The 27030-nt window shown below is 42.5% G+C and overlaps 1 protein-coding gene across 2 annotated transcripts in view; it reads right to left on the bottom strand.

Annotated features, from left to right (window-relative positions):
- LOC110494440 (immunoglobulin superfamily member 21) overlaps window positions 1-27030 on the bottom strand; it is a 275341-nt gene that overhangs the window by 65358 nt on the left and 182953 nt on the right. For both annotated transcript variants that reach the window (XM_036950494.1, XM_036950495.1), the window contains exon 4: window positions 22505-22623. In XM_036950494.1, the coding sequence (XP_036806389.1) occupies window positions 22505-22623 (119 nt within the window). The remainder of the gene's footprint in view (window positions 1-22504; window positions 22624-27030) is intronic.

Genomic DNA, 27030 nt, shown 5'->3' with positions numbered 1-27030 from the left:
GATGGGGCCATGTACCATCAAATCTTGGGTGAAAACCTCCTTCCCTCAGCCAGGACATTGAAAATGGGTCATGGATGGGTATTCCAGCATGACAATGACCGAAAACACACGGCCCAGGCAACAAAGGAGTGGCTCAAGAAGAAGCACATTTTTAAGGTCCTGGACTGGCCTAGCCAGTCTCCAGACTTTAATCTCATACAAAATCTGTGGAGGGAGCTGAAGGTTCGAGTTGCCAAACGTCAGCCTCGAACCCTTAATGACTTGGAGAAGATCTGCAAAGAGGAGTAGGACAAAATACCTCCTTAGATGTGTGCAAACCTGGTGGCCAACCGCAAGAAACGTCTGAGCTCTGTGATTGCCAACAAGGGTTTTGCCTCCAAGTACTAAGGAGGGGTCAAATACTTATTTCCCTCATTAAAATGCAAATCAATTTATACAATTTTTGACATGTGTTTTTCTGAATTTTGTTGTTGTTATTCTGTCTCTCACTGTTCAAATAAACCTACCATTAAAATTATAGACTGATCATTTCTTTGTCAGTGAACAAACGTAGAAAATCAGCAGGGGATCAAATACTTTTTTTCCCTCACTGTAGGACTCGTTTTACTGTGGATATAGATATTTTTGTACCTTTTTCCTCCAGCATCTTCACAAGGTCCGTTGCTGTTTTTCTGGGATCGATTTGCACTTTTCGCACCAAAGTACGTTCATCCCTAGGAGACATGGTCTCATGGCTGCGTCGTCCATGGTGTTTATTCTTGCGTACTATTGTTTGTAGAGATGAACGCGGCACCTTCAGGCATTTGGAAATTGCTCCCAAGGATGAACCAGACTTGTGGAGGTCTACATTTTTTTTCTGAGGTCTTGGCTGATTTCTTTTCATTTTCCCATGATTTCAAGCAAAGAGGCACTGAGTTTGAAGGTAGGGTTTGAAATACATCCACAGGTACACCTCCAATTGACTCAAATGATGTCAATTAGTCTATCAGAAGCTTCTAAAGCCATGACATCATTTCTGGAATTTTCCAAACTGTTAAAAGGCAGTCAACTTAGTGTATGTAAACTTCTGACCCACTGGAATTGTGATATAGTGAAATATAAGTTAAATAATTTGTCTGTAAACAGTTATTGGAAAAATTACTTGTGTCATGCACCAAGTAGATGTCCTAAACTATAGTTTGTTAACAAGAAACTTGTGGAGTGGTTGAAAAATGAGTTTAAATGACTCCAACCTAAGTGTATGCAAACTTCCGACTTCACCTGTATGGGTCAATTATTTTTAACCGTTTAAGCTTTAGACAAGCCATTTTCATTTCTATAAAGCTGAAAGCATGCCTGTCGTGAAGCGCTGCTACATTTTCCCTCTCTGACACTCAGAGGCTGCATGACATTGAACTTGCAAAGTCTACGCAGGCTGGTCTGTGCTCTTGGTTATAACAAGCGATGAAATGATACAATGTATCAACATTGCTCGCTTTGCACGCTGCTTCAATGTAATACATTTGCAAATCTAACAACAGAAGACTCATCAGGGTCTGTGTCTGCATCCTAGTTCGCCATCATGGCTAAATTATATTTTATAAAAACTGACAGAGGAATAGATGTGCATGAAGAGTGGATGGAGAGAAGCAGGTGAATGAAGGCTGGTAGATGTTGCTGATGGCTGATTACAGCTTCCACAGGTGATATGTGCATGAAAGTGAAGTGGATATTATTGGACCTGCCCATACAAGAGACTAGGGGCTGTTGCTTAAATTCAACTGAGTTTATAAACAAATCTGACTTTATAAACATGTTACAACAGGCACCAGCAGGTTCCCTAGATCGTTAGGGCTGAAAAGGTTGGTAGTAATCATATGAAACGGTACTATGGTATTCAAAAATGTTGGTATCATCAGTATCATGATGTTTTGGTACAGTGATATTACCGTGGTACTGGTACACCGTGCAAGACTACTAGAAAGCACCTTTTTTTCCTAAGAGTGTAGTTATACACATGTAAGTTAACACATAATAACTCTACAGTGACTGTACTTTAAAGTAACATATAAAATTCTACTTATATTACTTCCCCCATTGACATGTCTCTGTCATAACAGGGGTTCTGTAGCAGGGGAGGTTAGGGAGTTTATCTGTGATTAACACAGGGTAGTTTCAGGATTCTGCGTCGTTGGGCTCATGCTGTGAATATAATGGTGTTTTTTTCCACATGGCTGCCCAGTCTAAATCTCTGCTGTTAAACAATAGCCATGCATGGGGGAGAACACACAGCAAGTCCTACTCAGGACACTTCCACACATTACATGAGAAGACAAGCAAACCATTTATGTGCCTGCAGGGTCCCTCATCTCAAGGTATATTTAGTATGGAGAAGCACAATCCAAATAACTTCACAGATCTTCATTGTAAAGGGTTTAAATACTGTTTCCTATGCTTATTCAATGAACAATAAACAATTAATGAACATGTACCTGCGGAACGGTCGTTAAAACAATAACAGCTTACAGACGGTAAGCAATTAAGGTCACAGTTATGAAAACTTAGGACACTAAAGAGGCCTTTCTACGGACTCTGAAAAACACAAAAAGAAATATGCCCAGGGTCCCTGCTCATCTGCATGAACATTCCTTAGGTATGCTGCAAGGAGGCATGAGGACTGCAGATGTGGCCAGGACAATAAATTGTAATGTCTATACTGTGAGACTTTAAGACAACGCACAGGGAGACAGGACAGACAGCTGATCGTCCTCGCAGTGACAGAACACGTGTAACAACACCTACACAGGATCGGTACATCCGAACATCACACCTGCGGGACAGGTACAGGATGGCAACAACAACTGCCCGAGTTACACCAGGAACGCACAATCCCTCCATCAGTGCTCAGACTGCCCACAATAGGATGAGAGAGGCTGGACTGAGGGCTTGTAGGCCTGTTGTAAGGCAGGTCCTCACCAGACATCACCGGCAACAACATTGCCTATGGGCACAAACCCACCGTCGCTGGACCAGACAGGACAGGCAAAAATTGCTCTTAACTGACGAGTCGCGGTTTTGTCTTACCAGGGGTGATGGTCGGATTCACGTTTATCATCGAAGGAATGAGCGTTACACCGAGGCCTGTACTCTGGAGCGGGATAGATTTGGAGGTGGAGGGTCCGTCATGGTCTGGGGCGGTGTGTCACAGCATAATCGGACTGAGCATGTTGTCATTGCAGGCAATCTCAATCATGTGCATTACAGGGAAGACATCCTCCTCCCTCATGTGGTACCCTTTCTGCAGGCTCATCCTGACATTACCCTCCAGCATGACAATGCCACCAGCAATACTGCTCGTTCTGTGTGTGATTTCCTGCAAGACAGGAATGTCAGTGTTCGGCCATGGCCAGCGAAGAGCCCAGATCTCAATTGCTTTGAACACATCTGGGACCTGTTGGATCGGAGGGTGAGGGCTAGGGCCATTCCCCCCAGAAATGTCCGGGAAGTTGCAGGTGCCTTGGTGGAAGAGTGGGGTAACATCTCACAGCAAGAACTGGCAAATCTGGTGCAGTCCATGAGGAGGAGATGCACTGCAGTACTTAAATGGCCACACTGTTACTGTTACTTTTGACCCCCCCCCCTTTGTTCAGGGACACATTATTCAATTTCTGTTAGTCACATGTCTGTGGAACTTGTTCAGTTTATGTCTCAGTTGTTTAATCTTTTTACGTACATACAACTATTTTCACATGTTAAGTTTGCTGAAAAAAAACGCAGTTGACAGTGAGAGGACGTTTCTTTTTTTGCTGAGTTTATAATCGGCATAAAAAAACAAGTTATCAACCATTAACCAGCAATAAACTAGCTGGTTTCAGGAACAGAAGGAGCTGAAAAGACCTGATTGTTGCTCCTGGGAGTGTTCTAACCAGTGTAAATGAGTACCACTGAGCCGTGTAGCATGTGGTAAACATCAATAAACATCAGAAAGAAAAGCAATTTCTTCTAAGGAGGTAGAATAAGCAGGAGGGAAAAACAGGTTGGTCATCAGAATGGAAACTATTAGACTGACTGGTCGCATATTAAGCTAAGTCCTGCTAATTGGCTAATAAAATGATGATGATTGTTGACCTTATTCCATTAAGAAAACCTTGGGACTTGGAAAGGACATGAACTGGCCATTTTTACAAACAATTCTGCAAATCATCAACAGAGAAAGTACGACCTGAGGAGCACCTTGAGTCTATGTACAATTTATCTTAACAAGGAAGTAAAAACTGCAAGAACATATAACCAGGATTAGCAAAACATAAGTGTACCCTTTAAAAAAGCTGAAGGCTAGTTTTGAAGTCAAGTAAAAACCTTGACAGAGGTCAAGATCTAGTGTAATCTCTGTCAACATTAGTGTGAATGCTGTCTGATGACAGAACATTCCAACAGCTGAGGCCCATTGGAGAAGACGGCCAAAGACTTCCTTTGTTGCTATCCTACATTGGCGCAATAGGGGCGAGTCAGTGAGTGAGTTGGTAGCAATCTGACAAAATGTTGCCTTGGGTTCTGCTTGATGTCAAAACGGCACTTGTACAAATATGAATGTGTGTATGTATAGAAGTGCTCCATGACAACACAAACAGTATTTCTGATTTTCTTTAGGGTAATTACTATTTGTCCCATTTGGAATTCATTGGCAAAAAAAACACAGCAGCCCACACTTTTTCAGATAAAGGTTCAAAACGCTGCTTCATAATTGCATGAATCATACAGCACTTCACAGAAAATGTTTAAGGCTTCACATCAACATAAACCAGACATGTTTTTATGTCTTAAAACTTCAGAAAGCTAAAATCCTTTAAAAAAAGAAGGCAAAAAGTATTTATTTTTTCCTAACTGATGTGCATACTGCCAGTTCAATTTTGGAGAGGAAAACCTAGAGGAAGTCAATGGGTTGTTTATTTTCCCCTATATTATCACCCTAGGTTTTAGCTCAGAGAGACACAGACATTAAATAATTCAATACATTTTTTAATACTTTTCAGTCTATTTTTACAATGAGCGCTCCAAACCAACCTATTATAATGGTGCCTTGCTATAAGTTGCTCCCTATCAGAGCACAGTGACTGGTGGGTGTGGTCACTTGATCAGAAGGAACTATTTATGTCAGAACAAAATTATCTTGGTGGAGACTGGGTACTATGTCTTTCTTAAACTGAAGCAAAAACAAAGACCGGGGCATAAACAGCCAAACCATATGCCACGCAGAGGGGCATTTGTGTGACTCTCATTAAAATATGATACAGACGAAACACAGACCTGAGGAACGTTGGTACCGGATTAGTTAAATGGGTTGAGATTGTATTATAGAGGGGAAGAGGACAGTTCAGAGAGAGAGTAATGGATAATCACATCAAGGACACTGTGTGCTGGTGACCTTAGGCACAGTAATTCACGCACTTCCTAATGCATGTGATGAATCTGGCGTAAACGGCGTCCTTGTCAGGAGCTGATGATGATTAGCCCATTGTGTTCCAGTTCTTCCCTACGTCAGGCATAGGCTAGGGGTGCTCTACCCTCTCGTAACAAGTACAGGGCACAAGGGGAACAGCCGCCCCATAGCCATCCATCAAAACCCGTCACCGCCCTATCACCAAATTCCGACTGCTAACCCTCATTGCTGTGTCTGCAGGCGTTGCTGTGTTTGGGCATGGCTGGTACGTCATTAATCCCAGCCGTTTATAAACGAGCAGCTAAATATACACAGCGCTTAATTAAAGTTGGGCATCCATTATTGAAGCAAATCCCAGTTTTATGGGATGAGAGAGTAATTAGTCCCTATACACCTTAGAGCTCATCTCAGTGTTCTTGGGTATATAAATACCAGCCCTGCTGCCTCATGAAGGGTATCCTCTAAATTACATCTTTGCGCCATGCAAAGGTTATAACAAAGGATTTCTGGGATTACGTGACATGGCGTTTAAATGCGTCGCATGCCGCCCAAGATGCTCTTTATCAGGAAGGTGAATCTAAGCCTGACATTCAGTCAGCTGATAGGTTTTATAGCCAACACTTGAAACACTGGAGGGCAATAGAACAACAGACTGTTGTCTTAATATGGCTCTCAAGGTTTCTCTGCCAAGGTCAGTCTGATCTCTAAAATACAAATTAGTACTCCTAATTATTTGAAATGTCACAGAGGAATCACTTTAGGTAATAACAAATGATGACTCTATTTCTACAATTGGGAAAAGAGCTATTGATTTTTTCATTTTGACTGGAATTTCAATGTCTGGAATTATGACCTTTGCATGTGATGTACAGGAGATAGATATATCACTGGAACTCTAGTAAAGAGAAATTCCATAATCTTTTGTGGTTAGCAGTCAGTAAACTGCACCTCGGGTGCAGTGAATACATCAAAACCAACCCGATCACTGTATTTCTGTACTTCTCACATCCAAAATGACCTTTTCGTATCATATGTATACTAAATGACTTCTCTACCTCATAATTAATTAGTTATTAAAAGCTGGACAATAGAGATTAATTCAAAATGAATTTGCAGAGGTCTCACAGCTAAATATCTACAGTGCCCAAGGGTTCTCGTATTTCCATTTCAAACCCCAGCTCTTGGACTCATGATTTGCTCAAGTGAGTTCAACTAGAACAGAGTTGTTTCAAGGTCACTTGCATTGGTGTTAAAATGTCCCTGATAGCAGGTAGGCTACATTGGCACAGGAACTATGGCCTCAGTAGAGAAATAGATGTGAGAAACACATGTACTGAATCAAAACTTTATGCCCAATATGTGACAGATCACCAGCCAACCAGTAAAGTGGACAAAGAGGCAGAAGCTGTAGCAATGAATATGATGCATTATGACCCTCTAATGAGTTTGGCGAGATCAGAGCATATAGCCAAGAATAACTGGCATGACTAAGCAATAAGGCACAAGACGCTGTGCTATATAATATATAATGAATACAGTCACAGGTAAATGGTGTTGTTCGGCCCAACGCGATGCAGAGGCCAATCAACCCATTTACCTGTGACTGTATTCATTATATAGCACTGACTTGCATGCTTTTATAAAATGGTTATTAACATATAAAAATAACAATGAATTACATATTTTCATTATTACAGAGATGGTCGCCTCACTTCGAGTTCTTAGGAAACTATGCAGTATTTTGTTTTTTTTATGTATTATTTCTTACATTGTTACCCCAGGAAATCTTAAGTTTAATTACATACAGCCGGGAAGAACTATTGGATATAGGAGCAACGTCAATTTACCAACATTACGACCAGGAATACGCCTTTCCTGAAGCGGATCCTCTGTTTGGACCACCACCCAGGACAATAGATCTAATCCCAGTAGCTGACCCAAGACAAAGGCACCGCAGAAGGGGCAGATGGTGCGGCCTCCTGGTCAGGCTCCGAAGACGTACACATCGCCCACCACTCCTGAGTATACTACTCGCCAATCTACAGTCTCTTGACATCAAGGCAGATGGAATTCAAGCAAGGGTTGCCTTCCAGAGAGACATCAGAGACAGTAACATTCTCTGTTTCACGGAAACATGTCTCTCTCTAGATATGTTGTCGGAATCGGATCAGCCACCGGGCTTCTCCATGCATCGCACCGACAGAGATAAACACCTCTCCGGGAACAGGAAGGGTGGGGGTGTATGCTTCATGATTAATGACTCATGGTGAAATCATAACAACATACAGAAACTCAAGTCCTTCTGCTCACCCGACCTTGAATTCCTTACAATCAAATGCCGGCCATTTTACCTACAATGAGAATTCTCGTCAGTTATAGTCACAGCTGTGAACATTCCCCCTCAAGAAGACACCAAGACGGCCATCAAGGAACTTCACTGGACTATGTTAACTTCTTCGATATAGGGGGCGCTCTTTTAATTTTTGGATGAAAAACGTTCCCGTTTTAAACAAGATATTTTGTCACGAAAAGATACTCAACTATGCATATACGTGACAGCTTTGGAAAGAAAACACTCTGACGTTTCCAAAACTGCAAAGATATTGTCTGTGAGTGCCACAGAACTGATGCCACAGGTGAAACCAAGATGAAATTTCAAACAGGAAGTGCCCCAGATTTTGAAGGCGCTGTGTTCCAATGTCTCCTTATATGGCTGTGAATGGAACAGGAATGAGCTTACACTTTCTGTCATTTCCCCAAGTTGTCTGCAGCATTGTGACGTATTTGTAGGCATATCATTGGAAGATTGACCATTTTACAGTACATCTACCAGGTGCTCGCTTGGTGTCCTCCGTCACAATTATTGCGTAATCTCCAGCTGCGTGTATTTTTCCGTTTGCTTCCAAGGAGAAACCCAACTGCCACAAATGATTTATCATCGAATAGATATGTGAAAAACCCCTTGAGGATTGATTCTAAACAAAGTTTGCCATGTTTCTGTCGATATTATGGAGTTAATTTGGAAAAAAGTTTGGCGTTGTAATGACTGAATTTTCGGGGTTTTTTCTTAACCAAACGTGATGAACAAAACGGAGAGATTTCTCCTACACAAATAATATTTTTGGAAAACATGAACATTTGCTATCTAACTGAGAGTCTCCTCATTGAAAACATCTGAAGTTCTTCAAAGGTAAATTATTTTATTTGAATGCTTTTCTTGTTTTTGTGAAAATGTTGCCTGCTGAATGCTAGGCTTAATGCTATGCTAGCTATCAATACTCTTACACAAATGCTTGTGTAGCTATGGTTGAAAAGCATATTTTGAAAATCTGAGATGACAGTGTTGTTAACAAAAGGCTAAGTTTGTGAGTGAATATATTTATTTCATTTCATTTGCGATTTTCATGAATAGTTAACGTTGCGTTATGGTAATGAGCTTGAGGCTATGATTACGCTCCCGGATACGGGATTGCTCGACGCAAGAAGTTAACTGGAAACCATATATCCTGAGGATGCATTTATTGTATCTGGGGATTTTTAACAAAGCAAATTTGAGAATAAGGTTACCTAAATTCTATCAGCATATTGATTGCACTACACACAGGGGTAATACACTCGACTAATGCTACTCTAACTTCCGCGATTCATACAAAGCCTTCCATCACCCTCCCTTCGGGAAAATCCGACCACGACGCCATCCTGCTATTCCCATCTTATAGGCAGAAACTCAAACAGGATGTACCAGCAACGAGAACCATTCAACACTGGTCTGACCAATCGGAAGCCACGCTTCAAGATTGTTTTGGTCACGCAGACTGGAATATGTTCCGGTCAGCCTCGGAGAACAACAACGACATACGCTGACTCGGTGAGTGAGTTGATAAAGAGGTGCATTGGAGATGTTGTACCCACTGTCACTATTAAAACCTACCTTAACCAGCAACCATGGATGGATGGCGGCATTCGCACAATACTGAAAGCGCGAACAACCGCATTTAACCATGGAAAAAGATCTGGGAGTATGGGTTAATATAAACAGTGTAGTTATTCCCTCCACAAGGCAATCAAACAATCAAAATGTCGGTACAGGGAAAAGGTGGAGTTGCAATTCAAACGGCTCAGACACGGGACATATGTGACAGGGTCTACAGGAAATCACGGACTACAAAAAGAAAACCAGCCACATCACGGACACCGACGTTACGTACCCGATGTCACAGGAAGGCCAAAAATATCATCAAGGACTACAACCGCCCGAGCCACTGCCTGTTCACACCGCTATCATCCAGAAGGCGAGGTCAGTACAGGTGCATCAAAGCTGGGAACGAGAGACTGAAAAACAGCTTCTATCTCAAGGCCATCAGACTGCTAGACAGCAATCACTAACTCAAATAGGCTGCTGCTACATTGAGACCCAATCACTGGCCATTTTAATAAATGGATCACTAGTCACTTTAAACAATGCCACTTTAATAATGTTTACATATCTTACATTACTCATATCATATGCATATACTGTATTTTATACCATCTATTGCACATTGCCTATGCCGCTCGGCCATCACTAATCCATATATTTATATGTACATATAAATATATGGATCCATATAAGGGGGGGCGGTCTGTGCATATTTGTTAACAACAGCTGGTGCACGGAATCTGAGGAAGTCTCTAGATTGTGATCGCCTGAAGTAGAGTATATTGTGATCAATTGAAGGCCACACTACTTGCCTAGAGAGTTTTCAGCTATACTTTTCATAGCTATTTATTTAGAATCATAGACAGATAGATACTGGCACTAAGACTGCACTCAGTCAGCTGTGTAAGGAAATAAGCAAACAAGAAACCACTCACCCAGAGGTGGCGCTCCTAGTGGAGGAGACTTTAATGCAGGGAAACTTAAATCAGTTCTACCAAATTTTTATCAACATGTTAAATGTGCAACCAGAGGGAAACAAATTCTAGATCACCTGTACTCCACACACAGAGACGCGTACAAAGCTCTCTCTCACCCTCCATTTGGTAAATCCGACCACAACTCTATCCTCCTGATTCCTGCTTACAAGCAAAAATTAAAACAGGAAGCACCAGTGACTCAGTCTATTGGTCAGATGAAGCAGATGCTAAACTACAGGACTGATTTGCTATCACAGACTGGAACATGTTCCGGGATTCTTCGGATGGCATTGAGGAGTACACCACATCAGTCACTGGCTTTATCAATAAGTGCATTGAGGACGTTGTCCGCACAGTGACTGTACGTACATACCCCAACCAGAAGCCATGGAGAACAGGCAACATTCGCACTGAGCTAAAGGGCAGAGCTGCCGCTTTCAAGGTGCGGGACTCTAACTCGGAAGCTTACAAGAAATCCTGCTATGCCCTGCGACTCACCATCAAACAGGCAAAGCGTCAATACAGGGCTAAGTTGAATCATACTACACCGGCTCCGAAGCTCAACTTAAGTGGCAGGGCTTGCAAACTATTACAGACTACAAAGGGAAGCACAGCCGTGAGCTGCCTAGTGACACGAGCTTACCAGACGAGCTAAATCACTTCTATGCTCGCTTTGAGGCAAGCAACACTGAGGCATGCATGAGAGCATCAGCTGTTCCGGATGACTGTGTGATCACGCTCTCCGTATCCGGCGTGAGTAAGACCTTTAAACAGGTCAACATACACAAGGCTGCGGGGCCAGAAGGCTTACCAGGACGTGTGCTCCGGGCATGTGCTGACCAACTGGCACGTGTCTTCACTGACATTTTCAACATGTCCCTGATTGAGTCTGTAATACCAACATGTAGAACACCATAGTACCTGTGCCCAAGAACACTAAGGTAACCTGCCTAAATGACTACCAACCCATAGCACTCACATCAGTAGTCATGAAGTGCTTTGAAAGGCTGGTAATGGCTCACAACAACACCATTATCTCAGAAACCCTAGACCCACTCCAATTTGCATTCCACCCAAACAGATCCACAGATGATGCAATCTCTATTGCACTCCACACTGCCCTTTCCCACCTGGACAAAAGGAACACTTATGTGAGAATGCTATTCATTGACTACAGCTCAGCGTTCAACACCATAGTGCCCTCAATGCTCATCACTAAGCTAAGGATCCTGGGACTAAACAACTCTCTCTGCAACTGGATCCCGGACTTCCTGACGGGTTGCCCCCAGGTGGTGAGGGTAGGTAGCAACACATCTGCCATGCTGATTCTCAACACTGGAGCCCCCCAGGGGTGCGTGCTCAGTCCCCTCCTGTACTCCCTGTTCACCCATGACTGTATGGCCAGGCACGACTCCAACACCATCATTAAGTTTGCAGACGACACAACAGTGGTAGGCCTGATCACCGACAACGATGAGACAACCTATAGGGAGGAGGTCAGAGACCTGGCCGGATGGTGCCAGTATAACAACCTATCCGTCAACGTAACCAAGACGAAGGAGATGATTGTGGACTACAGGAAAAGGAGGACCGAGCACGACCCCATTCTCATCAATTCCAGTTCCTTGGTGTCCACATCACCAACAAACTAGAATGGTCCAAACACATCAAGACAATCGTGAAGAGGGCACGACAAAGCCTATTCCCCCTCAGGAAACTAAAAAGATTTGCCATGGGTCCTGAGATCCTTAAAATGTTCTACAGCTGCAACATCATGAACATCCTAACTTGTTGCATCACTGCCTGGTACGGCAATTCAATTACTCGGCCTACGACCGCAAGACACTACAGAGGGTAGTGTGTACGTACCAGTACATCACTGGGGCTAAGCTGCCTACCATCCAGGAAGGCCCTAAAAATTGTCAAAGACCCCAGCCACCCCAGTCATAGACTGTTCTCTCTACTACCACATGGCAAGCGGTACCGGAGTGCCAAGTCTAGGACAAAAAAACTTCTCAACAGTCATCATATATGCATAGTCACATTAACCATATCTACATGTACATACTACCTCAATCAGCCTGACTAACCGGTGTCTTTATGTGGCCTCGCTACTTCTATAGCCTCGCTACTGTATATAGCCTCGCTACTGATTTTCACTTTTTTTTTACTGTTGTTTTTATTTCTTTACTTACCTATTGTTCACCTAATACCTTTTTTTGCACTATTGGTTAAAGCCTGTAAGTAAGCATTTCACTGTAAGATCTACACCTGTTGTACTTGGCGCAGGTGACAAATAAACTTTGATTTGATTTGACATATTCTCATTCACCCCTTTAGATGTGTATATATTATGTAGTATGTAGTTGTTGGGGAATTGTAAGATTACTTGTTAGATATTGTTAGATATATTACTGCACTGTCGAAACTAGAAGCACAAGCTACACTCGCATTAGCATCTGATAACCATGTGTATGTGACCAAATAAATATGATTTGATAACAGTGTATTTATGCAAGCATTTCAAACACAAGCAACACATTGGAACGGCAGTCCAAATAGCAATTTTTCTCATTATCATTGCAAACATTGACTAGTTATTTTTTCAGCAACTCTCACTACGATATGGAATCTTATCTACAGTTGTGTTCAAAAATATTGACATCCTTGCCCTTTTTTAAAGAAACACACAATTTTCCCCGAAAGTATTTGGTCTCCACAATTCTTTATTTCACTGTTAATATTACAGAACATTTGTTTTTAAACCAGCAAATAAACAGAAATGGCATTGACAAAATTATAGACAACCTTGACTCAATATTTGACAGCACAGCCTTTTTCCTCTGTACTAGCAGTTTGGCCCACTTCTCTTGTGCAAACTGTTCCAGTTCTCCCATATTTGAAGGGTGCCTTCTCCAAACTGCTGTTTTCAGATCTCTCCACAAGTTTTCAATGGGATTTACAGTAGATCTGGACTCATTGCTGGCCACTTCAGAACAGTCCAGCATTTTGTCTTGAACCATTCCTGGTAGCTTTTTGAAGTGTGTTTGGGCTCATTGTCTTACTGAAAGATCTATGACCTTCGACTGAGACCCAGCTTTCTGACACTGGGTCCGACATTGTGCTCCAAATTGCCTTGGGATTCTCCTGATTTCATGATGACATGCACACGTTCAAGGCACCCAGTGCCAGAGGCAGCAAAGCAACCCCAAAACATCACTGAACCTCCTCCATGTTTGACTGTAGGGAAGGTGTTCTTTTCATTGAAGGTTTCATTTTGTTTTCTATAAATGTAGATATGGTGTGCTTTACCAAAAAGCCATAATTTGGTCTCATCTGTCCACAGGACATACTCCCAGAAGTATTTTAGCATGTTCAGGTGTGTTTTGCCAAATTGCAGTCAATCTTTCTGTCTCTCTCTCAGCAGTGGTGGTCTCCTACCATATAACCCCCTTTCATTGAGTTGGTTCGAGTTGAAATTGTCATACATTGTGTCTGAAGGTCAGCTTGAATCTGTGTGGCAGTTGATCGAGGTGCATTCTCCACCATTCAAAAAAATACTTTGATGCGATTTTCCATCAAGTTTTCTCTTGCGGCCATGTCCAGTGAGGTTGGCTACAGTGGCATGGGCCTTAAACTCTTTGATAACATTACGTATGGTGGAAACAGGAACATCAAGGTCTCTGGTGATAGACTTGAGATTGGCCATGCTTGGCTACAATCTTGTGTCTGACCTCCTCAGATTTTCTCTGGTTTTATTTTTCTTTCCATGCCCATTGCGGTACACACAGTGACACAAAACAGGAGAATGATTCCTTTTCTCTATTCAAACTGGTTGAATTTGTGATTTTTAAAATGCAGACATCTTCAGATCACCACAGGTGAGTTCAGCTCCAAAGTAAACGAAAATCACCTGCCTGAAATCGAATTATTTATTTTAGAAGGTGCCATTAATATTTCCCATGAATATTTATTTGTGGAATAAGCTAACATTCAGTAAATTATTCAGATTTTTTTTGTTTTGTTCAACTGCAAACCAAAGACATATCCCTACCGACCTGTCACAACTTCCACCGAAGGTGGCTCCTCTCCCTGTTCGGGCGACGCACAGGCGGTCGTCATCGCCGGCCTACTAGCTGCCACGGATCCCTTTTCTTTTTTGTTTGGTTTTGTCTGTCTTGTGTTCACCTGTGTCTAGTTTAGGTTTCTAGTGGCTGCTTTTGTGGTCCTGTACCTGTTTTGTTGGTGGACCAGTAAATAAAACACCCTTCTTGAAATTCTTGCTCTCCTGCACCTGACTCCACACCTCTCCTAGGGAGATACTGAGAATACCAAAATATATACAGTTGAAGTCAGAAGATTACATACACCTTAGCCAAATACACTTAAACTCAGTTTTTCACAATTCCTGACATTTAATCCTAGTAAAAATTCTATGTTTTAGGCCATTATTTTAAGAATGTTAAATGTCAGAATAATAGTTGAGAGAATGCTTTATTTCAGCTTTTTTTTCTTTCATCACCTTCCCAGTGGGTCTGAAGTCTACATACACTCAATTAGCATTTGGTAGCATTACCTTAAATGGTTAAACTTTGGTCAAACGTTTTGGGTAGCCTTCCACAAGCTTCCCACAATAAATTGGGTGAATTTTGGCCCATTTCTCCTGGTTTAACTGAGTCAGGTTTGTAGGCTCGCACACTTTTTTCAGTTCTGCCCATACATTTTTTATAGGGTCGAGGTCAGGGTTTGTGATGGTAACTCCAAGATCTTGACTTTGTTGTCCTTTTTATTTTTTTTTTGTTGTTTTTTTTACCCCTTTTTCTCCCCAATTTCGTGGTATCCAATTGTTGTAGTAGCTTCTATCTTGTCTCATCGCTACAACTCCCGTACGGGCTCGGGAGAGACAAAGGTTGAAAGTCATGCGTCCTCCGATACACAACCCAACCTAGCCGCACTGCTTCTTAACACAGCGCGCATCCAACCCGGAAGCCAGCCGCACCAATGTGTCGGAGGAAACACAGTGCACCTGGTAACCTTGGTTAGCGCCCGGCCCGCCACAGGAGTCGCTGGTGCGCGATGAGACAAGGACATCCCTACCGACCAAGCCCTCCCTAACCCGGACGACGCTAGGCCAATTGTGCGTCGCCCCATGGACCTCCCGGTCGTGGTCGGTTACGACAGAGCCTGGGCGCGAACCCAGAGTCTCTGATGGCACAGCTGGCGCTGCAATACAGCGCCCTTAACCACTGCGCCACCCGGGAGGCGACTTTGTTGTCCTTAAGCCATTTTGCCACAACTTTGGAAGTATGCTTTAGGTCATTGTCCATTTGGAAGACCCATTTGCAACAAAGGTTTAACTTCCTGACTGATGTCTTGAGATGTTGCTTCAATATATCCACGTAATTGTCCTGCCTCATGATGCCATCTATTTTGTGAAGTGCACCAGTCCCTCCTGCAGCAAAGCACCCCCACAACATGATGCTGCCACCATCATGCTCACGTTTGTGATGGTGTTCTTCAGCTTGCAAGCCTCCCCCTTTTTCCTCCAAACATAACGATGGCCAAACAGTTCAAATTTTGTTTCATCAGACCATCTACAAATTTTGTCCCCATGTGCAGTTGCAAACCGTAGTCTGGCTTTTTTATGGCGGTATTGGAGCAGTGGCTTCTTCATTGCTGAGCGGCCTTTCACGATATGTCAATATAGGACATGTTTTACTGTGGATATAGATACTTTTGTACCTGTTTCCTCCAGATTCTTCACAAGGTCATTTGCTGTTGTTCTGGGATTGATTTGCACTTTTCGCACCAAAGTATGTTCATCTCTAGGAGACAGAACGCGTCTCCTTCCTGAGCGGTATGACAGCTGCGTTGTCCCATAGTGTTTATACTTGCATACTATTGTTTATACAGATGAATGTGGTACCTTCAGATGATTGGAAATTGCTCCCAAGGATGAACCAGACTTGTCGAGGTCTACAATTTCTTTTCTGAGGTCTTGGCTGATTTCTTTTCATTTTTCCATGATGTCAAGGAAAGATGCACTGAGTTTTAATGTACGCCTTGAAATACATCCACAGGTACACCTCCAAATTACTCAAAAGATGTCAATTAGCCTATCAGAAGCTCCTAAAGCTGTGACATAATTATCTGGAATTTTCCATGCTGTTAAAAGGCACAGTCAACTTAGTGGATGTAACCTTCTGACCCACTGGAATTGTGACACATCTAGTTATAAATTAAATAATCTGTCTGTAAACAATTGTTGGAAAAATTACTTGTTTCATGCACAAAGTAGATGTCCTAACTGACTGGCCAAAACTATAGTTTGTTAACAAGAAATTTGTGGAGTGGTTGAAAACGAGTTTTATTGACTCCAACCTAAGTGTATGTAAAGTTATGACTTCAACTGTATTAATTTCTACAGTTGTTTAGAATAAATGGTGCATTATGTGAAAAAAGTGCAAGGGTGACAATATTTTTTGCCACATTTGTTGAAGATTCTCATCACAAATAGTAGGCAGTCTAAAGCAGTAGTTGAAAACGACATAAGGAATAATAGAGCACCGGCACGGGCGATGCTAAATGAACTCGTCTGTTGTCAGATTATGCTTACCGCTCAGGTAACCTAATGTAGCAGGTGTAAAAGCAACCCCTGAAACAAGATCCTCCACATTCTGGTCATGACGAGAATAAAAAAAATGGGGGGAGAGGTTCTCTTCTGCACTGTTCAACCAATCCAGTAAATATGGAGGAGGAATTATAGTGGCTTGCAAAAGTATTCACCCCCCTTGGCATTTTTCCTATTTTGTGGCTGGGGTTATATCCTGCCTGTTTGGCCCTATCCGGGGGTATCATCGGATGGGGCCACAGTGTGTCCTGACCCCTCCTGTCTCAGCCTCCAGTATTTATGCTGCAATAGTTAATGTGTCGGAGGGCTAGGGTCAGTCTGTTATATCTGGAGTATTTCTCCTGTCTTATCAGGTGTCCTGTGTGAATTTAAGAATGCTCTCTCTAATTCTCTCTTTCTTTCTTTCTCTCTCTCTCTCGGAGGACCTAAGCCGTAGGACCATGCCTCAGGACTACCTGGCCTGATGACTCCTTGCTGTCTCCAGTCCACCTGGCCGTGCTGCTGCTCCAGTTTCAACTGTTCTGCCTGCGGCTATGGAACCCTGACCTGTTCACCGGACGTGCTACCTGTCCCAGACCTGCTGTTTTCAACTCTCTAGAGACAGCAGGAGTGGTAGAGATACTCTCAATGATCGGCTATGAAAAGCCAACTGACATTTACTCCTGAGGTGCTGACTTGCTGAACCCTCGACAACTACTGTGATTATTATTATTTGACCATGCTGGTCATTTATGAACATTTGAACATCTTGGCCATGTTCTGTTATAATCTCCACCCGGCACAGCCAGAAGAGGACTGGCCACCCCTCATAGCCCGATTCCTCTCTAGGTTTCTTCCTAGGTTTTGGCCTTTCTGGTTTTTCCAAACCACCGTGCTTCTACACCTGCATTGCTTGCCGTTTGGGATTTTAGGCTGGGTTTCTGTACATCTCTTTGATATATCAGCTGATGTAAGAAGGGTTATATAAATACATTTGATTTTGATTTGTTGCCTTATAACTTGGAATTAAAATGTATTTTGGGGGGGTTTGTATCATCTGATTTACACAACATACCTACCACTTTGAAGATGCAAAATATGTTTTATTGTGAAACAAACAACAAATAAGACAAAAAAACAGAACTTGAGCGTACATAATTATTCACCCCCCCCCCCCCCCCCCCAAAAGTCTGTACTTTGCAGAGCCAACTTTTGCAGCATTTACAGCTAGCTGCAAGTCTCTTGGGGTATGTCTCTATAAGCTTGGCACAGCTAGCTACTGAGATTTTTGCCCATTCTTCAAGGCAAAACCGCTCCAGCTCCTTTAAGTTGGATGGGTTATGTTGGTGTACAGCAATCTTTGTCATACCACAGATTCTCAATTGGATTGCGGTCTGGACTTTGACTAGGCCATCCCAAGACATTTAAATGTTTCCCCTTAAACCACGCGAGTGTTGCTTTAGCAGTATGCTTAGGGTCATTGTCCTGCTGGAAGGTGAACCTCTGTCCCAGTCTTAAATCTCTGGAAGACTGAAACAGGTTTCCCTCAAGAATTTCCCTGTATTTAGCATCATCCATCATTCCTTCAAGTCTGACCAGTTTCCCAGTCCCTGCAAATGAAAAACATAGCCACAGCATGATGCTGCCACCACCATGCTTCACCGTGGGGGTGTTGTTCACGGAGTGATGAGGTGTTGGGTTTGCGCCAGACATAGCATTTCCTTGATGGCCAAAAAGCAACATTTTTGTCTCATCTGACCAGAGTACCTTCTGTCGTATGTTTGAAGAGTCTCCCACATGCCTTTTGGCGAACACCAAACGTGCTTGCTTATTTAATTTTTGTATTTTTCTGGCCACCCTTCCGTAAAGCCCAGCTCTGTGGAGTGTACAGCTTAAAATGGTCCTTTGGACAGACACTCCAATCTCTGCTGTGGTGGTTTGCAGCTCCTTCAGGGTTATCTTTGGTCTCTTTCTTGCCTCTCTGATTAATGCCCTCCTTGCCTGGTCCGTGAGTTTTGGTGGAGCGCCGGTTTGTTGTGGTGCCATATTCTTTCAATTTTTTAGTAATGGATTTAATGGTGCTCCGTCAGATGTTCAAAGTTTCTGATATTTTTTTATAACCCAACCCTGATCTGTACTTCTCCACAACTTTGTCCCTGACCTGTTTGGAGAGCTCCGTGGTCTTCGTGGTGCCGCTTGCTTGGTGGTGCCCCTTGCTGAGTGGTATTGCAGACTCTGGGGCCTTTCAGAACAGGTGTATATATACTGAGATCATGTGAGAGATCATGTGACACTTAGATTGCACACAGGTGCACTTCATTTAACTAATTATGTGACTTCTGAAATTAATGGGTTGCACCAGATCTTATTTAGGGGCTTCATAGCAAAAAGGGTGAATACATATGAACGCACCACTTTCTGTTTTTTAATTAAATTTTTTTAAAGTGTTTTTCTTTTCTTTTTTCACTTCACTAATTTTGACTATTTTGTGTATGTCCATTACATGATATCCCAATAAAAATCCATTTAAGTTACAGGTTGTAATGCAACAAAATAGGAAAATGCCAAGAGGGATGAATATTTTTGTAAGGCACTGTAAGATGGCGCTATGTTAACATCCAAAAGCGGACTTTGCATCACAGGCTCTTCTTCCATTTCCTCTGAAAATCGGAACATCCGGTTGTTGTTGACTCCACTAAGGGTGCTCTTCCAATATACATGCTCGGGCTGCCTAGACCAGCTAGGTAGCCTATATGTAAGGTACTTGCATGTTCATTGAGAAGTTAAAAAGAAGTTAGTAGGGCCTGTGTGTGGTTAAAACACACATTGTTTTTTTGCCCTAATGCTAAACTCCAGTGTGGAGTTACTGTACATCATTTTTTCAGGAACTCTGGCCAGTGCCTACAATATGGCAGCAACTATAAAGATTAGCTTACATCATCACACAAAACACTGTTTGTTTTTGTGCAAATGCAATGTCTTTATTTTAATTTTATTTAACTAGGCAAGTTACGAACAAGTACTTATTTACTATGATGGCCTACTCCCCCGGCCAAACCCTCCCCTAACCTGGATGACGCTGGGCCAATTGTGCGCCACACAATTGATCCCGATCACAGCCGGTTGTGATACAGCCTGGGAACGAACAAAGCTCTGTAGTGACGCCTCTAGCACTGCAATGCCCTGCCATAGACCGCTGCCCAGATCAGGAGGTCTAAGGGCCGCGTCCTGCTTGTGCAACTTCATTATACTTTACAAATGACAAAGAAGGTTGTATATCCTTCAATAATTATTTTTGATAACGTTCGTTCAAATTGCCACAGGGTTTTATTTCAGCTGTTCAGAAATATGAGGTAGAGATGGACTACATCAGGGGTAGGAAACCCTGGACTGCCGCAGGTACTGCAGCATTTTGTTCCAACTAGGCACCACACCTGACCAACTGAGCTAATTGATCAGTTCAGTGATTGACCAAATTCAACACACATGGTCTTCCAGGTTGGTTAAATTAAAATACAAGAAGTGCCTGCAGCACTCCAGGACCAGGTGAGTCAAGAGAGAAACGTAAAGTGAGTGGGAGTGTGAGCAGCTGAATGTGATCCGGATCCTTAACCTTGATAAAGAGGATTCCAGAAGGGCGGGCGGGGCCGAAAACTCCCTATTTGGTGGATATTGTTTTTCCACATTGCTTTAGCGTAGTTGTCAATGCCAACAACTGGATGCTTCCGATTGTCAAGGATATAGAACTCAAATGTGTTCTCCAGCGCTCTCTAGCCAGGGAAACTTTTGACTCCATTGGAGAAAAAAGACACCAGAAAACAAATGTTCTTTTCTTTAGCATATCTTTGAGATGTAGTTTTAGTAGAAAACTGTCACCATTGGCTATAATAGCATTGCCTTAATAATCCTTAAGGCAGAGGTCTCCCATGCCTTGAGGCATCACCAAACCACTGTGAATTTAAGCAGTTGAGGATGAAAGCAAAGACATCTCAAATGTTCCCAGAGTGAAAGATAGTGGCAGAGGTACCAAGAGTTCGAGGTTTGGCCTTCTGAAACTGAGTGATTTCATTTCTTGGCAGGGAATTCATTAAAATGATAATTCTTATTTATGAAGCCCTTTAAGAAATTGAAATACTCTCCATGTACTGCCTCCTATTAATTAACTTTTTCCTCTCATTTTCTTTCTTTCTCCCTTCTCCTTTTTTTCTCACTTCCAAGTGAACTTGGCACACTAATAGGTTATGAATAATTCTGTTTCAGTTTAGACGGCAATTAGCCACAATGCCAGAGGCCATTCTTCTTCTCCTCCACCAGTGGAGATTTAATACCCAGCTGATAGTCCTCACACTTTCTCCTGGCTGTATCATTCATATATCTCCACCACCACCACTCCTAAACGATTAAGGGGTTAACTTGGGCTGAATCCTCTCCCATTGATAAAGATCTGTTCATTTACGTCTGTGAAGAGTTAATCCGGTTCGGTATCTCAGGTTTATTGAATGGTTTTATGTCATTCTGGGAAAGTGAAGGTCAGCAAAGGAGCTATGAGAACCAGAAGTAGTCTTTGGGTAAACCTGCAGCTTAATGTCAACAGCCATTGGCAATATGGCAAACGAACAAAATATGCTAATGGTCTAACCATGTCCTTGTGTTTTTCTTTGTCTTCTGTCTGAGAAATATTACTGTTGATAATTAGCGATAGGATGTACATAAGAAGACTTGCTGCCGGACTTTAAATGCCAGTGAGCCAGCTGTCATTAGAGAAAGTTACACCAACAATTATGCCAAAGAGTGAGTGAGAAAAGCAGCTCCTCAGGTCACTGGCAGAAACATGGGAAGAAGAAGAAACGCGTCATTCTCCAAAATAGCAGTGAAATGGGTTTGTAATTATACAGAGAGAGGATGGGAGGACAGGTTCAAATCCTGGTCTTCACAGTGTTCTCAGAGGCAGCATTAGAGAGGGGAAAGGTTCAGGTTATTTTGTCTTTCTTTTTTGGCAGTCATGTATCTTGTTATTAGGGAACTTGGGGTTCAGTAGGGGTAGGTGAAATTGTGTTACAGTTTGATATAGTACAATCTAAAAAAAAACAGTGCCTCTGCTGACACATACACTCATTATCACACTGAGACAGAGTGTCATCCATCAAACTTGCTGAGCACACCCTATGAGAAATGTTCACTACCAGTCAGAGAAGGGGAGCTAAGGGTAATGATGATGATTATGATTATTAGCTTAAACCTGATGATTCTTCTTCTTTGTCAAAACTTGACAGTTCTACATCTTTAGAACTGCATTCAGTTCTGTAGTACAACTGTCCGTAGTGTGTATCAGTAGTGCATGTCAACTTGAACCTATTTGACATTTCCTCCAGCCTGTCCAACTACTCTCATGGCTGTCTGTCTGCTACCTTCACTCACAAGAAGTGCTGAAGTAGATTTCTTGTCATTTTTTGCTGCTTTAATGTATTTCCATAGAACAGAACATGTTGATTACTGTTGCAGAACGTCAGAGTAGAACAGAGCTAAACATTTTTGCATATTCACAGTCACAGGCTGACTACAGAGAATAAATTACTTACACATAACGGTGAGAAAGACATTTCCCGATGCCAAGACCACCTTTTCTCTCGTTGCTCGGTCGTAGATGCCCACGTGGCACTCATAAGGCCCATTGTCCGAGATCCGAACCTCCGGGAGCCTGCAGAGACATGACAGAAAAAAACGTACGTAAAAACACACACAATAATAAAAACATTTACACTACCGGTCAAAAGTTTTAGAACACCTACTCATTCAAAGCATTAAAACAGCCAAGTGCAGTCGCAAAAATCATCAAGCGCTACGATGAAACTGGCTCTCATGAGGACCGCCACAGAAATGGAAGACCCAGAGTTACCTCTGCTGCAGAGAATAAGTTAATTATAGTTACCAGCCTCAGAAATTACAGCCAAAATAAATGCTTCACATAGCGCAAGTAACAGACACATCTCAACATCAACTATTCAGAGGAGACTGCATGAATCAGGAATTCATGGTCGAATTGCTGCAAACAAACCACTACTAAAGGACACCAATAAGAAGAAGGTACTTGCTTGGGCCAAGAAACACAAGCAAAGGACATTAGACAGGTGGAAATTTGTCCTTTGGTCTGAGATTTTTGATTCCAACCGCTGTGTCTTTGTGAGACGAGGTGTGGGTGAACGGATGATCTCCGCATGTGTATTTCCCACCGTAAACCATGGAGGGGGAGGTGTTATGGTGTGGGGGTGCTTTGCTGGTGACACTGTCTATGATTTATTTAGAATTCAAGGTACACTTAACCATAATGGCTACCACAGCATTCTGCAGTGATAAGCCATCCCATCTGGTTAGGGCTTAGTGGGACTATCATTTGTTTTGCAACAGGACAATGACCCAACACACCTCCAGGCTGCATCAGATGACCTGGCCTCCACAATCCCCCGACCTCAACCAAATTGAGACAGTTTGGGATGAGTGGGACCGTAGAATGAAGGAAAATCAACCAACATGTAATCGGCATATGTGGGAACTCCTTCAAGACTGTTGGAAAAGCATTCCAGGTGAAGCTGATTGAGAGAATGCCAAGAGTGTGCAAAGCTGTCATCAAGGCAAAGGGTGGCTACTTTGAAGAATCTCAAATATAAAATATTATTTTGATTTGTTTAACACTTTTTTGGTTACTACTTGATTGCATATGTGTTATTTCAAAGTGTTGAAGTCTTCACTATTATTCTCCAATATAGAAAATTGTAAAAATAAAGAAAAACTTTTGACCGGTAGTGTACATAGATTTTTTTTTCACAATACATTATTTTCTCAGACAGGAAATAGTTTGGACATTTTGAAGTGGAAATCAATATTGAAGTGGAATTCAGTTAATTCATTTCACTTGCAAATTGCATGACTGTCCTTCATAGTGTTCCTGCTTTTGTCCCTAGTGAATGATGTCGAAAGGAGGTGAACAACAGACATGTCAGAATACAACATTTTTGTTCTCTTGTTGAAATTCAGGAAGCAATAATTTGACCAAAACGTAATTCTTTTTTTCAGGAGCAACGCCTCCATGTTAGTTTGGAGAAATGAAGGACAGCAAAGTATTCAGGCAGCCAGCAGATTACCAGGAAACGGACATTTTTGAAAGGCCTGCGAGCTCAATCTGTATTCTGTTTCCGCCTAATGTGTCAACAGCGATAATCAAAGTGAGACACCACCAGTCGCATTTAGGCCCAGTAATTTATTTCCACAAAACGGGAACAATTGTCCTTGCCGCCCGGCTGTTTCAGAGGGAGACCTCTGTTGGAACAGCGGCAGGGCACTCGGAGCACCGTAGATCTGATGAGTTCAGCAGTGGTGTGTGTGTGTGTGTGTGTGTGTGTGTGTGTGTGTGTGTGTGTGTGTGTGTGTGTGTGTGTGTGTGTGGGTGGGGGGTAAAATGAGATAATTCTGTTGGAGAACAGTCAACCCTGTGTGGGGCCATCGTGCACCCTTCCCACCCCCAGCCTGTATAGAGCACACGTCCACAATCACTATGGAGAGGCCCCATGGGTCAACGGTTGCTGATGCTGACTGATAGAGACTCAGTGGCAGTCACATTCTACCATAAACTATGCATTTCTAATCCTATACCTAATCTCTTACATGACATGGCTGTTTTAATGCTGAATTCAACAATGGCCTCCAGCTTCAAAACACTTCACCAACATGATAGTCACACAATGATTGACTGACAGCAAGCTCATTTATATTGAATGGGGGCAAAATGGGAGTCCACTGTGCATCTCAAACACATTGCTCTCATTCAGCCACTCATTTTTTCCAGCATGTCAGATCACATCAATCAATCAAATGTATTTATAAAGCCCTTTTTACATCAGCCGATGTCACAAAGTGCTCTGGATCCTGACCAGATGTCCCTTCCACTGGAATTTGTTTCACAAATTAATCCTGATAAAATAACAATGTTGACCACAAAAAAATGCTTTTTCCTTTTGGAGTAGCATGCAGTTTCACCCACTAATTCTGGTTTCGAGGGCACTTTGACAAACTGTGATTATGACGATTTGATGAGAGCCCTGGCACCGGCATTATCCTTGCATCCCTCTTAGAGTCTTGGCTCCACTAGCTGTGCCAACCAACTGCCATGTGACTCCAGTCCAGCACATCTCTTCTTCTCTTTGTCTTTCTCTGTCTCGTTCTTTATCTTTCTCTCTGTCTCTCTCTTTTTTCCATCTGTTTGTCTGTCTCTCTATTTTCCATCTGTCTCTCTGTCTGTCTGTCTGTCTGTCCCGTCTGTCCCGTCTGTCTCTCTTTTCCGTCTGTCTGTTTGTCTGTCTCTCTGTTCCTTTTGTCTCTCTTTTTGTCTTTCTTTTTGTCTGTCAGTCTCTTGGTTTGTCTGACTCTCTCAAACACCACTGGTACTGCATTATGGGTACAGTGTTTTTTTAAAAAGTATTTCCCGAATTCCTCCACCCTGTCATGGCTCATTAATCAGCAACTAATAAAAAGCTGATAACACTAAACCACACCAAGGTGAGGGGCTGCAATACAGTCTCTCTGTGTGTGTGTGTGTGTGTGTGTGTGTGTGTGTGTCTTTTGTCCCTGAAACTATAAGAAGTAGTTTACCTTGAAACGTAGAAGTTCAGGGAATCAAAGTAGTGTCATTAGTCACACATTGTTGTCATTAGAAATAGTATCATTAAGTGACTCAGCACAAAAAAATGACTCTCTCTCACAGTACAGTCAAAACAACATACTACATACTGTTCACAATATAGAAACACCCATGTACACCCACCCACACACATACACACCCACACACACCCACCCACCCACACACACACACACACACACACACACACACACACACACACACACACACACACACACACACACACACACACACACACACACACACACACACATACACACACACATACACACACACACAGGATAGGATCAATGGCAATGAGGCCACTCAGAAGAGCGGCAAAACAGAAAAGAAAGGGAGAGGAAAAGAGAGAGAGGGAGAGTGAGAGAGAGAGATCAATCCTCCCTGGGGAGTAATGACTATTCTGTTTAACTGTGTTTTCTTCTTGCAGCCCTTCCTGTGCTGTCCATGCCTGGAAGCTGTGCTGTGTTACAGGGATAGGGAGGTGAGAGAGAGAGAGTCATCCTGACAGAACACTGCACAGAGTGGTCCCTGTTAGCTCAGCCAGACAATCTCTGCAGCAAATCAGCTAACGTGGTGTCAGGAACTGGGCTTCTGCTTCGCTGTGCTCTTCTTACCCTTAAGTGCAGGAGCCTTGTATCCCTGCATTAAGGCTGGTTAGGGGGAGGATTGTCTGATGTAAGTATATGAGAAACAGAGACTGTTAGCCTAGAGGACAAAGATATGAAGAGACTAGAAAGGTGTGTAAGGCAGTAAGGCAGAGGCACACTGTGTCTCCAGTGTTTCCTCTGGAGAGGAAAGTCCTATTTTAAACACAATGCCATTGATGTGAACACTGTGATTCTCTGTGCTGTGAGAGGGGGGTGGCTTTGTAGGCCACTATGTGTATGCTGGTCTGTCCCAAGCCTGTGTTTACACACAATGCTGTATATTGTTGTTATCCATAGGCCTGGATGGTTGTCTGGAGCCTAACCCACACAAGAACAGAGGAAGATTCTGAGAAGACAGCTCTTAGACAAGATGGTGCAAGGCATAGAAAGATAGGTGAAACAGTGGCAAATGGTCACAGAGAAGCCTCACAACACTGATTTATTTTCCTGAGTGAGAGTCTTTCTGTGAAGCCTGTTGAAGAATGATAGCAGGACAGCAGCCCTTCAAATTTAGGAATGGGGAAAAGGTTGTATGTCTAACATTGTGACTCCTGTTAAATATTCACACTGATGGAATACATTTTTAAACACCTTCAACAACTTATTTTCCCACAGTAGTATGGAAAAGTCACATGGAGGGTTGCAAAGCTGCTGGTAATTTACCAAAATTGCCAGAATGTTCTGTAATGTTGTAATTAACACGTAATCTATCGCAATTGAGGTAACATTGGTAATTTATACTTGAATAACTTTTAAAAATATATGT

Source organism: Oncorhynchus mykiss, chromosome 17, assembly GCF_013265735.2.
Source record: "Oncorhynchus mykiss isolate Arlee chromosome 17, USDA_OmykA_1.1, whole genome shotgun sequence".
Classification (NCBI taxonomy): domain Eukaryota; kingdom Metazoa; phylum Chordata; class Actinopteri; order Salmoniformes; family Salmonidae; genus Oncorhynchus; species Oncorhynchus mykiss.
Note: the sequence above shows the minus strand (reverse complement) of the source record. Positions and strands in the feature narration are given on the sequence as shown.